General features: G+C 43.7%; 1 protein-coding gene across 3 annotated transcripts in view; it reads right to left on the bottom strand.

Annotated features, from left to right (window-relative positions):
• The window catches only part of SUSD3 (sushi domain containing 3), a 90419-nt gene that overhangs the window by 39190 nt on the left and 33108 nt on the right, over positions 1-18121 (bottom strand). For all 3 annotated transcript variants that reach the window (XM_053288119.1, XM_053288121.1, XM_053288120.1), the window contains 2 exons: positions 5768-5956; positions 2202-2349 (listed from right to left, as the gene is read on the bottom strand). In XM_053288119.1, the coding sequence (XP_053144094.1) occupies positions 2202-2349; positions 5768-5956 (337 nt within the window). The remainder of the gene's footprint in view (positions 1-2201; positions 2350-5767; positions 5957-18121) is intronic.

Raw genomic sequence — 18121 nt, 5'->3', positions numbered from 1 at the left:
TTTTAAATTCATTTAAGGTTAAAATGTAGAAGCATTTCTTGTGATATTTTATATTTTACCAATATACTTCTAGTATCAGGACCACCACTGGACAAACAAGCAAAACAGTTTTGTTGGTTTGTTTACCTTTGGCATACATATGAAGCTGTCCTGTGAAGGCAGCTCTCCATGCATGGGAAGGCTGCCAACCAGTATGGGGTATTGTGGGGCAAAGGATGCAGTGGGGAGTGAATTGTTCCTTTTGTATCCAGTGAACTAATGCTTGTAAAAACAATGGCTGACATCCAGACATAAGCCCTAATCAAATATTATCCAAAAGACACTGTACGTGAGTACAAGCATCAAAAGTGGGTCTGGAAGGCCCAACCTATCTCTCATCCCACCTCCCCACTTCTCAGGGTTACAGCAACATGCATCTGATGAGGTAAATGCTGCAACCATGATGGCAGACATCTCTGTGATCGGGAGGCTGTATCTTAACTCCCAAGTTACTGTAAAGGACTACTTAATTTCAATAGGACTTCCATAGCCCATAGATCAGGTTCGTAGTCTGGGAGTGCTCATGGATCCCAAACTCTCCCTGGTTTCTCAGGTTGAGGCTGTGGCCAGGAGTGCTTTTTATCAGCTTCGGCTGATACACCATATACGTCCATTTCTGGAAACAAATGACCTTTAAAACAGTGGTACATATGCTGGTAACCTCTAGGCTTGACTGCTGTAATGCACTCTATGGGCGAATGCACTCTATGGGCTGCCTTTGAATGTAGTTCGGAAACTACAATTGGTACAGACTGCGGCAGCCAGATTGATCTCTGGGTTTACCTGAAGGGACCATATAACACCGATTCTAAAAGAACTGCACTAGCTGCCGATATGTTTCTGAATGAAATACAAAGTGCTGGTTACTACCTATAAGCCCTTAATGGATTAGGTCCAGGGTACTTAAGAGAGCACCTTCTCCGTTGTGAACCATGTCACCTAATAAGATCATCTGGAGAGGTCTGGTTATGGTTGCCACCAACTCATTTGGTGGCAACTCGGGACTGGGCCTTCTCTGTGGCTGCCCCAGGGCTTTAGAACTCACTCCCTGCTGAAAAAAATCTTTGCTTTTAGGAGGACCTTGAAGACGTACCTGTTTTCCCAGGCTTTTAACTGGAATTTAAATTTTGAATTTTAATGTGTGTTTTTATCTACTGTGATTTTTATCTGTTTTATGAATTTTAAATATTTTATTTTATATTATGTGTTAATCTGTACACCGCCTAGAGATTTCTATACGAGGCAGTATAGAAATGCAATCAATCAATCAATCAATCAATCAATCAAAATATGGGATCCAGAGAAGCCAAATAAACTCCAATGGTATGTAAAAGCAAAAGATGGGTTTCAAAACTATTGCACTAATCTCTTATGATGATGCTCATATTTTGGCTGAGAAATATAATCTAAATTCTATGCTGATTGTCTGAACAACCCTTCCAGCAATCTGTGTTGCAATCACTGACTGTTTCCTGCTGAAACATAATCTCAGGCGGTTTCATGGCTTCCCTTCTTTTGTATTGAGATATTACATCTGTACAGCCAGGACCTACCCTATATATTTTGTTGCCTGAAATGGAAAATCCAAATGGTGCCCTCCAACTGCAGGCCCTGAGTTAATGTTAAATCTTTAATAAAGAGCAGGTTTCCTCCCCAGATGATCAGGACAGATGACAAATTAAACATTTCTTGTTGGTTTTGCCTTAAAAGACTAACAGGGCGACCCGTCTGGAATCTTTCTCAGGGATACTCTTTCAGAGCCCATTTAAGCGTGGATTCTGGCTTCATAGGAGGAACCAAATGGCAGCAGCTATCCTAGAAAAACTATTCAATAGAAAAAAGATCTGGAGTTCATATAGGCTACTGGGATTGGGAAATCTCTGCCCCACAGCCTTTCATCCTCATTTCCTGGGCCAGATGCCTCCTGTTTTAAAAACAGGCACATAATTTCCAATGTGGAATGGGATATTGGGCATGGAGAACTATGAGAATCTCCCAATTAATTCTTCCATATCCAAGTAGGAAATAACATTTACAGCAAAGGAGAAAGGTAAAAACAGAGGTAGAACAAAAGATGTTTTTTCTCTCTTCCACCTGAAATGTCCATGCTACCTTCAAATTTTCATGGTCTTAAATGACCTTCCCTGTCAAACATGACATACCTTTGAGCTCTTCTTCTCTCACTTTTCTTTACACATTTGATAAGACAACAGGTTAAAAAAGCCATAGACATCAGCAGAATAATAGCACCGCTTACAATGGAGGCAATCACTGCAACTTTGAATCCAAAGGTTTCATATTTGGATATGGCTGGAATAAAACAAACACAAGCACAGATTGACATCAGCACTGATATCTACCAATGACTTAGTCCTGCTAATGAACTTCTCACTTTCGTATGCACTGACAGTTGGGAGTGTTTTGGCTCCATTTCAATCCAGGAATATCCCAAAGTAGACTATTTAGAAGTATCCTATTTATAAGTTAGCAACAAAATCCTCACAAGTAATTAATCCAACATGATGCAGACAAGAACAAAAAAAGGAGGGGGCAACCATCTCAGTACATTAGGATGGCACAACTGGTGACCAACCAAGCCAAGCACAGCTTACCAACCAGGTATTGTGGTCTGCTCAGTGGTCAACAATTTTCCTCTTACTGCAGTCACAGGTAGGGCACATACCTCCACCCCACAAAGAAATAGAAAGCTTGTCAAGCCCCAGGTGGATCACAATACAATATGACTGTCTGTCTGTGTTTGGCTTGGTTGGTCACAAGTTATGCAGACCTAAAATATAAACCAATACAACTCATGTACTGAATGCTTTAAGCAAAGCAAACATTAACAGATCCTAGAGCAGCAAAAGAAGGGTGGGGGGCAGAATGCTAAACTTTACAGGTGAGCTAATGGTAAGATACCTTTGTAAATCAATACCTTACCTGGCCAGCAATATTTGTATTACTGGGCACCACCTGTACACTGCCTAGAGATTTCTATATTAGGCAGTATATACATTCATTCAATCAATCAATCAGTCAATCAATATTTAATAATAGATTGTTTCTGCTTAGGTGACAAACATACAGAATCAGCATTAGTCTTCCTACTATACTGTTCAAATCTTATGAAAGCTGTACATGGTCGCAGTGTACCCCAGAGGATACCAGAGCAAGCCTCGTCTCTGACACACACTCCCCACAGTTACAGTGCTTATCTGAAGAGATAAACGCTGTATTCATGAAGAGATTCTCCCTATGATTAGGACATTGTGGTGCACCAGTATTTAAATCACAGGAGAAATTTCTATACAAATACAGCATTTGTCTCTTCAGACAAGCACTGCATTTTTGGAGAAGAGAGACCAGGGTTAAGGACCACATCAGTGCAGGGGCAACGATTAGTCAGGTACCAGATTCATGAATAGAAGAATACCTGAATAGGGCTTATATGAAGCCCTGTTGCTGCCTAGGGCTGCACTTTTCTGAAACAGGAGGTACATGTTCAGTGCCATCATGGCTGACATGCTGATGCTACTTAGGATCAGTAGAAAAAGTTGGCTAGAGGCACCACCAAAGAAACAAGGAGAGATCTGCAGGTGCCTCTCTCACAGCTGTATTGTATGTGTTAAGGATGTTTGAAATGATTCTGGCTGATTCGGGTGATTTGTAGACAAAACAAATCATCCCTGTGCTCAATTGCCCAGATTCGGGTACAAAACAAATCACCTCAGATTCAGACTCAAAAAATTTAGAGAGTCGGACCTCCATGTTGTGGCCAAAGTGGGTTGGTAGTGCCCAATGGGTGGAAACTACCACCCAAATCTCAAAGAAATTGGGCAAAGGGGTGGTTTTTAAAGAATTTTTGAAGTTGGTGCATCTTTAAGCTTTTCCCCATAGGGAATTATGGGGATTTCAGCAGCCTTATTTCAGCAGCCCAAATTTCAAATAAATTGGTGGAAAGGGTGATTAAAAAAATAATTCTGAAGTTTGTACATCTTTAAGCTTTTCCCCCCATAGGGAATTATGGGGATTTCAGTAGCCCCATAACTCAGTGTGGGGGGCACCAGGGTGGCCCAGAGCAGGTGGTGGTGTAGTGCACATAGGGTGCCAACCACCCTCAGAATGACAAACCCATGGGGCACTGGGTTTTGTTGTTTTCAATGCCTGAGCAGTTCTGAGAGTAGATTCTCTGGTAGGAAATGAGAGAATCCACTCTCATTTCCTACGAGAATCTACTCTCAGAACACCTCCGACACTGAAAACAACAACACCCAGTTCCCCATGGGCTTGTGAGTTTGTTGGCAACCTATGCGCACAATCCACTCTGGGCCACCCTGCTCTACCTGATCCTTTAGGATGAGACAGACTAGGAACTTAAGTGATGAAAAGCACCAATTATAACTTTATAATTCCATTGTCCTTCCTTTGGGCTGCTGTCTTTTTAATAGCAAGCAGGGCTCCTTTGCCTTCAGTGGTAGCCTGATAGAAATTCAGCAAGTGGTGTTTAAATCATAACTCTCCATGTCAGTAATTAATGTGCACCTGCACAATTTATATCAAGCTACTTTTAAAGGCACAATAACAGGGTTAGTAAAAAAAAAATATTGTGTTGTTTTTTTTAAGCAACCCTATCCTTCCTGTCCTGTGGACTAGAAGCATGTCAGAGAGAAGGGAACATTACCATAAATTTAATAGCTGGAAGTGTGTTGCAGCACACAAAATTCCTTAAATGGAAATGTGCTTCCCTAGAATGAATGCCTCACACCCTAATATACACATCACAATAGCCATACAAGTCTAAATTTTGACTGATAAGCCATGGACTCCTTTTTCATAGACTTATTCAAATAATAATTATAAGTCCATGACCTTACAGGCAGATTATTTAAATAATGTTTTATCAGGTTACATTGTGTGTTGACTTCCAAAGACTGCATATGTATCCCTTAGGATAGCTGTTGCTGTCAATTGTTTATTGTGCTGGGGAAAGTGATTCACCATGGTTCTTTTGGATAAGCAATTTCAGGTGAGCAAAGACATTTCCTGTCACATTAAACTTAGATGTGGATCCAGGTCAGATCAATTAAGGATTTCTAGCACTTTCAGTGTTCTATGTGATGAAATCCGAGGGTTTGCCTTCTGGCTTTTCCCTCAGTTCGATTATCATCATTGGTGTAATAAATAAGAAAAAGCACAGAGTGAAAAGAAACTAATATTGTTGCCATCCAAGGCCTATTTGTCAATATGATAGCTGCTTCTTTCTGCTATCCACAGGCAATGGCCTAATTGCACTTTACAAAGCTCTCCATATTCCTAGCAAATCAATCATTTTTCAAAAGCCTGCCATTAAATAAAAGGGTCTTTTCACAGACACACTATATAAAAGAAGCAGAATTATTGGTCTGGCCTGCAATTTTCTGAGAAAGTGCACAGAGCATGTTTTATAGTTATAAAAATAAAACCACTTCTGAAGTAACTTTATTAAAATCAGGGGCTTTTATATCCAGCATGAAACTGTCGCAAAGCCTTTCCTTTATGGCAGTCAGTAATGTGAGAATGTGACTAGAATTTTCTAGAGTTCACTTGCAACAATAATGCTTGACACTGACATGGCCCCTTTGCATCCATCAACACCAGCTCTGCCAGTGGAATGGATCACCCATATGTCACAATGGATCCCATATATGACAGGGAAGAATTTTCCAAATCCTATGGGGGAAATACTTACGCTTGCATGAAGGAATGTCCGCTGACCACTGTGTACCATTTCCTTTCCAAATGCAAGTGACAACTCCTTGTCCAATCAGCTGATGCTCTGCAGAACACTGGAATGTTATTACTGTGCCAACAGTGGTACCATTGCCATGGATTATCTGGGATGTGCCAAAGTGAGGTGGAAATATTTGGCTGCACTGCCCTATTGGAAGGGAAAAAATGCACAGTTGCTGTACTTTTATCAACATGTCCATTTGTCAGATCTATAAGCTGAATTATCTAAGACAAGCACTATCTGCTTTGCTCTCCAAAAATGAAGCGATGAAGATGTATGTTCGCAAGCATATGTAGTCACGGTGGCACCATAAACCAAGCAACCCGATGAGATTGCTGGGAAGGCAAAATATGGCAGGGCGGCAATACCCATGGTCAGATTTAAAAGGCAGCCCCACCCAGCAGTTATTGAATGGCTCAGTTCTAATTTTTGTACAATGCTGTTGGGGAAGGGCGGGGCCCTCCCTAGGCTTACTCATGAGAGTAAGTCTCATGCAGTCCCTAGGCTTACTCATGAGAAGGGCTGGACAGCAAGATCAGTACTGCCTCAAGTGACAGAGGAGATTCTCCCTCTGTGATAATGATAGATGCTGCGCCTGAATAGACTGCTTTCTCAGGAGAGTGGAAGGCTAAGGGGGAAACACATTTGCAACCGTCCTGGGGGGGGCAGAGGAATCAAGCTGAATAGCTAATAATGTTTGACGAAAGCCCTTCTCCCACAAATGGCTCTCTTACAAGAGTGTCAGGACAAGGATGTGGGCTGGATGGCAGATGCCGCCTAGCCTGGTTGCTCCACACAAGCAAGCCGTGGGGAGGGAGACACTGGGAACACCTCTCCCAGTCTTGGTGACTGTCCAAGCGGGCCCTCTGCCAATTCAGTCGCCAATCAGGACACATACATTTATTTTTTGCCTGGCATGGAGATCCCACTCTCCTGGGGTCGCTGGAGATCAGGGCTCCTCTCTCCCACAACTCCCCATGGCAGCCAGTCTACAGATGCTGCAACACTGGTACGAACCCAGAAAATTTGAATGTGAGTTAAAATCTGTTCCTTGTCCCGGTGTTTACCCACTCTGAATACTCGGCAATGCCTGGACACATGGACCATCAAATTCTCCTTAGGGGGCATCAAAGGCTTCTCTGGCGAGGAGGGAGTCACTGTGCAAATGTTCTATCATTAATACTTATAGTTCAATCTTTTCTGTCCTGGATATGGAACTGAAACTGCCTTGGTCACTCTAGTGGATGACCTACATCGGGAGCTTAACAGGGGGAGTGCGTCCTTTTTAGTTTTGCTGGGCCTCTCAGTGGTGTTCGATATCATCAACCATGGTATCCTTCTGGATCACCTCTTGAGTACAGGGATTGGAGGCACTGCTTTGGATTGGCTTTGGTCCTTTCTTGGGGCAGGATCCAAAAGGTGGTGCTGGGAGACTACTGCTTGGCTCCATGGCCATTGGCCTCTGTGATTCTGCAGGGCTCAGTTTTGTCCCCCATGTTGTTTAACATCTCTTCTACTGGAAGAGGTCATCTGGGAACTTGGACTGAGATGTCAGCAATATGCAGACACTCAGCTCTATCTCTCCTTGTCACCTGATCCTAGGGAGGCAGTGGATGTCCTGAATTGGGGGCTGGAGATAGTGATGGGTTGGATGTGGGCCAAGAAACTGAGATTGATTCCGGGCAAGACGGAGGTACTGTTGGTCAGTAGGAGAACCAATCGGGATGAGGAGATTCTACCGGTTCTGAATGGGGTTGCATTCCACTTGAAAGAGCAAATGTGCAGCTTGGGGGTACTTCTGGACTCAGCTCTGCTTTTGGAAGCTCAGGTGGAGGCAGTGGCCAGGGGTGCCTTTGCGCGGGGCTGGTGCACCAGCTGCATCCCTTTCTCAAGAAGGCAGATCTGGCCACCGTTAACCCTTACCTTAGTCACATCATGGCTGGATTACTGTAACATGCTCTATGCGGGGCTGCCCTTGAACAATATTCAACAACTTCAGCTAGTGAAAAATGCAGCAACTAAAATGTTATCAGAGCTGCCTGCTGGGACCGTATTACCCCCATTTTGAAAGAGCTACATTGGCTATCAATGTTTCTGGTTCCAATTCAAGGTACTGGTTTCAACCTTTAAAGCCCTAAACGGTTTGTGCCCTGGATACCTGAGGGACCGCCTGCTCCCATGGGTTTCTGCCCTCTTAACGAGGTCATCAGGTGGGGGGCCCTGCTCCGTGTGCCGACAATGAGGCAGGCTCGCCTGTCATGCATGCAGGACAGGGCCTTCTCAATCATTGCCCCCAGACTTTGGAATGCTCACCCAATGGGCATCCACCCTCCTGCCTCCATCTCCATTTTTAGAAAGCAGGTAAAATCTTGGCCTTTTACCCAGGCTTTTAAATCAGTGCTTTGTTTGTTGATATTGTACATATTTTTAAAACTTTTAGACTTGTATTTTATATTCCATTTTAATTCTTATTGTGTCATTTTATATTGTTTTTAAAATGTTTTGTAAACTGCCTTGAGATTATTTTAATGAAAGGCAGTATAAAATTTTAATTAATAAATAAATAAAATAAACGAGAGAGAAAAGGAGGCCCCACATAAGCAGAGGCCCCTTTTTTGGACCGCTCAACTCATGAATCTGCAGTCTGATTGAAGACCAAAGTCTAAGGTCCTCCCCAGTGGACTGGCCCTCTCCTGAGAGGGCTAATTCCCAGGCGGCAAGCCAGCATGGGACCAGGAGTGTGGTTTGGTCTCCATGGACTGCTTTGCTGGGGTGAATCATTGCAAGAGCATCCTTGGTCACAGCAGGCCAGACTCCAGGATCCTTTGCCCTCCCTCATATACATATCCCCTCCTAAGAAGTCATCATGTTCCCTTCCCAGAGTAGCAGGAAAATGTGCCCCTCAACATCACCCTGCTTCCAGAAATTGTGCCTGTGCAAGACTGTTTTGTTGTGGGGCTCTTACAAGGGCAGCAATGCAATCGCTGTCAGAAGAAGAGCTTGCATGGCATTTAAAAGAATTTAAATTCCTTTTCCCTGCTGAGGGTATGCAGATCATTCCAAAAAGGCACAATCGCGCTCAGCACCCCTTGAGGATCATGGCCAATGGCTGCCACCCTGCAGATGTTCTGATGCCTTGCCCACAGTCTGGCGATGCAAGTTCTATGGAGCTTGTTGGGATGCAGACTTGCTGGCGGACCAGGAAGAGGAAAGGGCCCCCCTGCCCTGAAAATGGAGGTTGCCTGGCTGCGGTTGGATGAACAGCTGCGATGTGATTCACAGTTAGAAAAATTAACCACAGGTTCGGCAACCTCCAATTTCACATTACATGTGAATGCAGCCGGTATGTTTAATTTAGTTTATTTATAGTCTTTGCTAGTAGCCACTTAATGGCACAGTGGGGAAATGACTTGATTATCAAGCCAGAGGTTGTTGGTTCGATTCCCTGCTGGTATATTTCTCAGATTATAGGAAACACCTATATTGGGCAGCAGTGATATAGGAAGATGTTGAAAGGCATCATCTCATACTGCTCGGGAGATGGCAATGGTAAATGCCCCCACCCCCACTCCGTATTCTACCAAAGACTACCACTGGTCTCTGTGGTCACCAGGAGTCGACACTGACTCGATGGCACATTTTACATTTATAGTCTTTGCTAGCTAAAAATACTGTGATATTGTCAAATTCTTTTTTAAAGGGAAAAGTAAACTTTATTCAAAATACTACAGACAGTTTCCATCTGAGGCTTTCTCAGCTTTTAGTTACAGGTAAAAGAAACACCCAGTAGTTGCAAGAATACTTCAAAAAGCATCCTCAGATGACATTGTCAAATCCTGAATTATGAAAGTTGCAGCATTTTCCTCTTTGTCGTCATCTTCCTGAATAATAATCATTCTGTCTTTTTAACATATTATCCTGATTTTAATTACTGTCAAGCAACTCTATTCAGACTCCATAGGGTCCAGTGCAATAAAAATTTCTTAACTATCTGCACAAAAAAGGAAAACCATTTCATTTTGGGTGTTAGAAATGATGAGTATTCAACTGCCTGTTTGTTATAATTCTAAAGCTTGAAAAATACAATAAAGATGATAAATATCACAATACCACACCGAGTGTTATCAGTCACTTCTGACTTATTTTCCGTTTAAGGACATCATTATCTTCTTGCTGCTATTTAATTAGGGCAGAATGCTTTTCAGTAAAATTGATCTCAACGGTGCCGCATATCTGCAATGAGGCTCCAGTTAAAAATCTCCTCCTTCTGTGAGATGCTTTGCATGGGCATTGGCACCAACCGCAGCCCAGCAATATCCTTGATGCTACTGTATCACCTCTTGCCCTCTGGCCCTGACTTCTCTGGGAAGTGCACTGTCAGCAGCAGTGGCAGCAATTACTTCAGTCGGAGAAACCTAGGATGTAATTTGCCAGCACAGCAAATTACTGTTTATACTGCTTTATTTAAAAAAAAAAAAAACCACCACTTTATAGGACTGGACTATAAATAAACATTATCAACCTAGTTCTGAAGAGTGAACTAGTTTATTTTGATGAAATTTGATCCTGTGTTCAATTTAAGACCAGCTTGTACAATTGTTAGAGAGAGGAAGAGAAATTTCTAATGTGCCTATAATGTCAGCCTTCCCAGGGGGCCATGTTGGATGCATCCAACAACATGAGATTTCTGAGAAGGGGGCCTAATGGCTGCCAAGTTCCAACCCTTTAACAAACGGGGGGGCATGGGAGTCTGGTAAAAATGGGGGTGGTGGTCTGGTACCACAGCACAGTACAAAAGTAAAACGGTGGGACCCAGAAGCAGCCCCTAAATGGCTGAAATTAACCATTGTCTCACTTCCGCCTGAGGGGAGGTCAGAAGCAAAACAGGGTCACTTTTTGGCAAACTGACAACACTACCCATAGCTCAGGAAAAAGTAAAGCACAGACAAAATTGTACCAGTGTAGACAGTGGCAAGGTCCAATTGATAAGAGAAGCAGGCGCAGCAGTTACGTAGACACCCAGACACTCACAGCCAGGTGCAGTCCAAAGGCAGAGGGGAGCAAGGAACAGGCGAAGGCCAGTTGAACAAGAAGATGGATTCAAGGACACGACCTCAGAGGTGGCTGGTATGCTAACCACAAGTCTTCCAAGGCATGTCCTCCAGAGTACATTGCTCAGAGAGGGTCCAGAATAGTGGACTGAGGGATCAGCTCACTCCCTAGAAGACCCCTTTGCTCAGAAGGTATTGCTAAAAGTAGGGACCAGGGCCCCCAGCTATAACACGCCTAATGGCTAACCACATCCACATTAAAAATAAAAGCAGTATCACTCCCATATTTGGGCTTACACTGAGCATGTGCTGCCACTCTCTATGGCTAGCATCAAGCCCCCTCGATCACCATCAGTTCTTTAATGTAAACAGCTATACTGTGTTCTTCCCTTTAAAGCCTTATCACATCTTACTTTTCTTGTTTTCTTACTCATAGCCTTCCTCTTCACTGATTTCTAGAATAATGGGGCTGGCCTCTTGACTTTTGACCTGCTTAAAATGGATTATCCTGGGGCAGACACTCTCTTGGACCATTCACCTCATTTTCTTTATCTGACCCATCCTTCACCCAGTCTCACTAAATACCTTGGCCTAGTTCTCCCTACAACAGTAAGAGGTCTCCTTGACTTCTGCTTTTCTATGTGCAGGGAATTTTGCTTTGTATTGAGGCGCAGTCATGTGCACCTCCAGCGGTCTGAAGCCCAGAAATAGGTTTACTGCCTTAGTGAGAACTAGACACTTGTTTGCCAAGAATCTGATGTCCTTTCCCTTTGATAATTACTTAATCTGATAACTAGGTAATTTCCGCTGTTGATCACTTAAATAATCATTTTGCGTCAATAACTTCTCATACATGTAAAAGCTTGTCCCCAAAACACTATTTTTAAAAATTAAAACATGCTGTAACATTATTACAATGTTTAATCAAACAACAATTTAATCTCAAGGAAACAATGCTCATGATGTGGCATGTTTAACTTTATCTGTTGTCATTTACCAGCAATAGTATTTGCAATCTTAGGCTTGTCAGCTTTTCTTCTTGAGCCATGTATTTTCAAACATTCATTTCACTTGACCCCTTCAAAGAGTGCTTAAGACTTGTCAGCTGGTGGCCCATTAAGCTGTGTGTCCTTCCCTTCGTATGCCCTTCTTTGCGCTAATGGTATTATATCATTGCCACTTCTATTTAAGAAAAAGATGTGATAATGTTCACCATCATGCTTTCTGAAGGTTGTGTTTCCAGATATTCAATAGCTGAATTCAAATTTTGAATCTCAAAATCCAGTTGTCTATCTGAGAGGAATTCCATCTATTCAACACTCCAATCTAGAAACTGAGCTGAAAATATTATTTGATCTGATCTAGATTTTCTTCCCTGAGGATGAATTAAAAATACTACATCAGCAGATCTCTTGCGTGGGATCTTTGGGCCAACCTACATATCTATTTACTTATAGTATGTATAAACTGCCTGATATAAATGTAAACCTGGAGATGCTTTATATCAGGCAGTTTATCCAGTTATCCTTAGCTGTTTTTTAAAAAAAAAAACAGTTTCATTGGTTTTAATTGCTTTGTTTTAATTGAGGACAGTCATTGGGCCTGATTTCATTTGAATCCTGGCTTGGAGGGTTGGCCAGTCTGATGGGGCTTTCGAAAGGAATTGTCCCGGAAGGAAGACTGATTCCTGTGCCAGTTGGACCTATCAGCCCTGCACTGTCTGAAATGAAAGGAAGGCCTGAACCCCTTGAATCCAGGTGTGTGTGAGTGGAAGCTTCTACGGTCCTGACGCTGAGACGAGGAAGGCATGACCTTCTTATTATCCTTAGTCTGAATCAAGACAGGCTCCAGGGCCTCGCCAAAGAGTTTGCCCCCTTTAAATGCAGCATAGGCGAGATTGGCTTGTGATTTTTGGTCAACTTTCCAATTTTTAAGCCACAGGTGGCGCCTAACCGTGACATCAGAGGCCAGCGCCCTGGCGGACATTTGAGCCGCATCTAGTGATGAATCTGCCATGAACCTGACCACTTTACCCAATTTATTAAGGCCCTGCTGAAGGATGGGAAGTTCAGGAGGGACCATGGGCGTGAGTTCCTGTACCCACAAGACTGCAGCCCTCGCAAAGATGGAATTAGCGACTGAAGCTCTAATGGAAAGAGCATTCGCCTCGTGCGACCTGCGCAGGGCAGCGTCGCATCTTTTGTCCTCCACGTTTTTTAAAGTATCCTCTCCTTCCTTAGGAAGCACCGCCCCCGTTATGAGGGTGGCCACCTCAGCATCAACCAGTGGCATCTTAAGCCTGTCCATAAGAGCACTGCTTGAATTGTACATTCGCCTCACGGGGGGGGGGGCATTGCCCTCAATGGGCTTGTCCCTAGCATTGCTGCGGATACAACCCTCCTCTGAAGGAAAATGAAGCGTTGGCACTTACCTGAAAGGTCATTTTCTTCAGATCCACCTGGGCTGTGGGGCTTCTCGCTGGCCGCCTCTCTGAGCACTTGCCCCGCCCCATCCCTAATCAAATAAAGCAGTTGCCTGACAACAGGCACCATGTCCCATCCCAAGCCTCCAAGCCTGTCAAATGGAAGAGTCACATGGGGGCATGCCCTCTGCCAATTCTGTCTCTTATTCCCACCTTCTGGCAGTCAGAAGAAAAAGGGGATGGGATCGCAAGATGGTCACTATGTGCTTAGCTCTCAGAAAATGCAGACAAGATGTATGTTCATAAGTCACGGTGGCAGCAAAAACAAAAAAACCCCATTAGATTGCTGGGATGGGAATATATGGCAGGGTGGTGATACGAGGGATCAGGTTTAAAGGGCACCCCCAACCAGGAATTATTGAATGGCTCTGCTCTAATTTTGGCACAATTATGTTGGGGAAGGGGGCCCCAGCCCCTTCCTCTTGGGGGTACACATGTAGATCCGAGGCTTACTCTTGAGGAAGGCTGTGCAGCAGGATCAGCATTGTCTCCAGTGACAGAGGAGATTCTCCCTCTGTGATAATGATGGATGCTGCTCCTGAGCGGACTGCTCACTCATGAGAGTGGAAGGCCATGGGGATACCCCTTCACGACCCATGAGAACCATCTGTGGGGACAGGGGTGTTGGGCAGAATCACTAATAATATGTGATGATATCCTTCTCCCATGGACCACTTTCTCACAAGAGTGCCAGGCCATGGAGACATGCATGTGAGCCTGACGGCAAATGCCATGCAGCCTGGTTGCTCTATATAAGTAAGCCAGGGGGTCGGGTACCCAGTTCAACAACTCTCCCTGTTTTGGCAACTGCCACGAAGAAGCTGTCAAAGTATGCCCTCTGCCAGCCCATCCACCCATTTGAACAAGCCCATCATTATTTTTGCCTAGAATGCTAACCCCACTCTATTGGGGTAGCAGACAACCGGCGCTCCCCTCTCCCATGATTCCCTGTGTTGGCAGATCTGCATAGACAACAATGCTGGTCCAAACCCAGGAAATTTGAATGAGAGTAAAGATCTGTCCCTGGTCCCATTGTTTCCACACTCTCCCCACCCAGCTATGCCCAGACACATGGAGCATTAAAATCTCCTTTGTGCACATGGAGGGCTTCCCTGGAGAGAAGGGGGTTGCTATGCAGTAGTTTTACCATTAACCAGAGTGAACGAGGGGCCCACACAAGCAGAGTGGCCTTTTTTGGATGGCTCAACTCATGAGAGCACAGTCCAATGGAAGACTGAAGGCTGGTGAGTAAAGTCCTCGCCAGTAGACTGGCCATCATGAGAGGGCTAATCCCCAAGTGGTAAGCTGGCATGGGGACAGGAGTTTGGCTTGGTCTCTATGGACTGCTTTGCTGGGGTGAGCCATCGCAAGAGCACCCTTGGTCACAGAGGGTCAGATCCCAGGATCCTTTGCCCTCCCTCATATACATATCACTTCCTAGGAAATCATCATGCCCCCCCCTTTCCTAGCTAACAGAAAAATAGTGCCCCTCAGCATCCCCCTGCTGCCAAAAATTGTGCTTGTGCAAGACTGTTTTGTTGCGGGGCTCTTATGAGGGTGGTAGTGCAATCACTGTCAGAAGGACTTACATGGCATGTCATTTTAAAGGAATTTAAATGCCCTTTCCCTGCCAAGGGCGGGCAGACCATTCTGAAAAGACATGACAGCGCTCGGCGCGTCCCTTGAAGATCATGGCCAATGGCTGACACCCTGGAGATGCGCCTTGCCCATAGTCTGGCAATGCTAGCACTATGGAGCTTTTTGGGATACAGCCTTGGCATACCTGAAAGAGGGAGGAGCTTCCCTGCCAGACAAACATTTGCAATGCGATTCAAGGTTAGAAAAATTAACCATGGGTCCAGCAACTTCTGGTTTCCCATTATGTGTGAATGCAGCCATAGAGTCTTGGCTGTGTCTTTTATGCTACATTCTGAGAAGAGGATTCATTCCAGCTGCTACATTTTCTCATTTACATCAAACCCAGATTTGAATAAATGAACTGTCGATCTAGTTATGGATCTAGGAAAAATCTAGTGATATTGAGTCATTTTGTTCTTCTTTGTCTACAAGCAAAATGAGAAGCAATAGCCAAATGAAAACTATAACCTGTTTAAATAAGTCAGTGATGAAAACCTTTGACTTCATCAACACATTCGCCAACAGTGCTGAAAAACTGACTCATAACCCCTCGGATAATATACTGGTGATCTAATTCAAGGAACTCTATAAACCAAAGGTGTTGTGTAGTTGCATTTTGACTTTTCAAGTAAGAAATAATTAGCAATGGCTATGACCAGAACAATTATTCTTATGAGCACAACATCTGCAAATTTGATTTACTCATGGAAGAATTTTAAGTCAATCTCTGTCTTACTTTTTAATTTTGTAATTAACATATATTACCATGTTGCTCACCTTGATATTTCCTCTTATGCCACTGGGGAATATAGTCTTGTATTATAATTCCTGTCATTTCATTGTAATGTAAATAGACAGAAGAGAGATCAAGTATTTACTGAATCATTTAATTTCTAAGTTTAAAAATAAAGAGTTGAAAGAAGATGAAATGGAAAGCATGTTTTAGAAATGTTTAGACTCAAGAGCTTTGTTTCCCTTTCATGCTCCTAATAATAGGTATATTCCTTTGTATTCCCTAGAGTGAAGATGTTTTACCCATGCCACACTTAATTCTACAAATCCATTTTTGCTCCCCAAACAGCCTTGTGCAGATGATGACATCTGTATGCATTCAATAAGTAAAGTAAAGTTGTGCTGTCGAGTCGGTGTCAACTCCTGGCGACCACAGAAACCTGTGGTTGTCTTTGGTAGAATACAGGATGGGTTTACCATAGTTATCTCCCGCAAAGTATGAGATAGTGGGGCTATTCTCACAATAGAAGCTGCTGCCCGATATAACATACCAGCGGGGATTCGAACCAGCAACCTCTGGCTTGCTATTCAAGTCATTCCCCCGCTGCGCCATTAGATGGCTTCTAGGGGGTCAAAATGGTGAGAGCAAGCCCCATCACTGATGTCTTGACTGTACCTTCATACAGTGACTAGTCTATGGGCAGGTAGCTAAAATGTTTATGTTATTTGAATATGCTTTACAGACTCATAACTTCCAATACTCCATCATGATGTTTGAGATGTAATCTTTTGAAGTTTTAATAATTTAAGGCTTAATCATTTTGAGGAAAGGCTCTGTTTAAAAATAATACCAGACATACAAATAAACGTCACTGTGCAGGGTTGGTTTCATTCGGCCATTGTACTCAAATCAAACTGCAAACCCCTGTGTGTGCAGTGGTGGCAAGCGTATGATACACAGCCTGACAGCTGCTGTCAAACTAATATCAAACCCTACTTCACAGGGCTGTTGTGAGGAGAAACCCAAGTATGTAGTACATCACTCTCGGCTCCTTGGAGGAAGAGCGGGGTATAAAATGTAAAATAATATGCCAGCATCTCATGTAGAACTGGGCAACCTAACTTAGAGGAGATGTCAGGCATGTAGAAGCCAGTCTGTGTAAGGTTCCCCCCACCACCAACCTAAGACAAATTTAAATCAGAAGTAGGAACGCTACTGAATAAGTGTCATAGTCCACTGAATTTTGTGTAATCTTTACTACCAAATGAACAAAATATAGTAATTCTGTGAAATAAAATGGTCTCTAGATATTGATGCCCTTTATCTCTTTCTAATATTGCTTTCAGTGCTGAAAATGTTGCCTTTCACAAGGGCAGACAATGAAAAAGAAATGTTCTTTTTTGAAAGAAATTTTTCTTCTTTAGTGTGGCACTGGAGAGGTTCCCTTTGCTCTTTTTTTAAATTACTCTCCAAGAACAAAACAAGTAGCAGAATATGGAAATACACAGATCAAAAAAGGTCAGCAAAAGACTTGCTCTTTTCTTCCATTTAATTCCTCTCATTTTCCCATGCAGCTGGTCTCGATCTCAGTGCCCCCTGCTCTTTGAAAAAAGATTCTGTAGCCATTTTTTAATACTGCAGGATGTTTCAAAGAGATTTGTTTTTCAGCCCTGAAAATCTTCTTCAGCTAACATTTTTCATCAGGGGAAAGCCCTATAAAATCTGTAGTTCTATACTTAGATTTTTTTTTTTTTAAGCTTTCATCATTTGAGAGTTAGGGTCAGTTCATGAAAATCTTCCTCAGAGCGAAAAGGGGGTCCTGCATTTTGGTAATTTGGGGAAAGGGAGCTCTGCAAAGGATGCAAAAAGGTTCCACTGAGTGATCCCTGATGGTCCAGGATTGTCAACTGCTGGGGCTTTTGCTGCTGCTATATAGGGCAGGCTGGCCCAAGGGCTCTCGTCCTTGTGGCTCTCTGCCATGGGGTGAGCTGCCTGGGGCGTAGAAGATCTCTCTCCTTCTGCCCTGAAGATCCGTCTTCCCGCAATTAAGAAGCCAGCAGGAGATTACGCAAGTCTGGTTCTGGTTTTTATTAAGCCAAGAAGCCGTGGTGGGTTAGTCTGGGGAGATGTGCCTGGGAGAGCGAAAAAGTGGGTCTGGAGTGGGGGCAGCAGTATCACGGGTAGCAGGCAGAGGGAGGTATGGCGGTGGGAGTTGGGCAGGCCGTTACAGGGGAAATCAGTCCAGGCAATTGAGGCCTGTTCCTTTTTCCGGCCCTTCTCCCAACCCTCTGACCCCAGGGAGCTCTGAGAACACTCCCTCGAGGATTAGGGTGCTGCTGCTGAATGCCAGGTCAGTTAATGCAAAAACCTCCCTCATCCACGATGTGATTGTGGATGAGCGTGCTGAC

This window comes from Hemicordylus capensis, chromosome 2 (assembly GCF_027244095.1).
Source record: "Hemicordylus capensis ecotype Gifberg chromosome 2, rHemCap1.1.pri, whole genome shotgun sequence".
NCBI lineage: Eukaryota > Metazoa > Chordata > Lepidosauria > Squamata > Cordylidae > Hemicordylus > Hemicordylus capensis.
The sequence above is the reverse complement of the archived record's forward strand: the minus strand, read 5'-3'. Positions and strand labels throughout refer to the sequence as shown.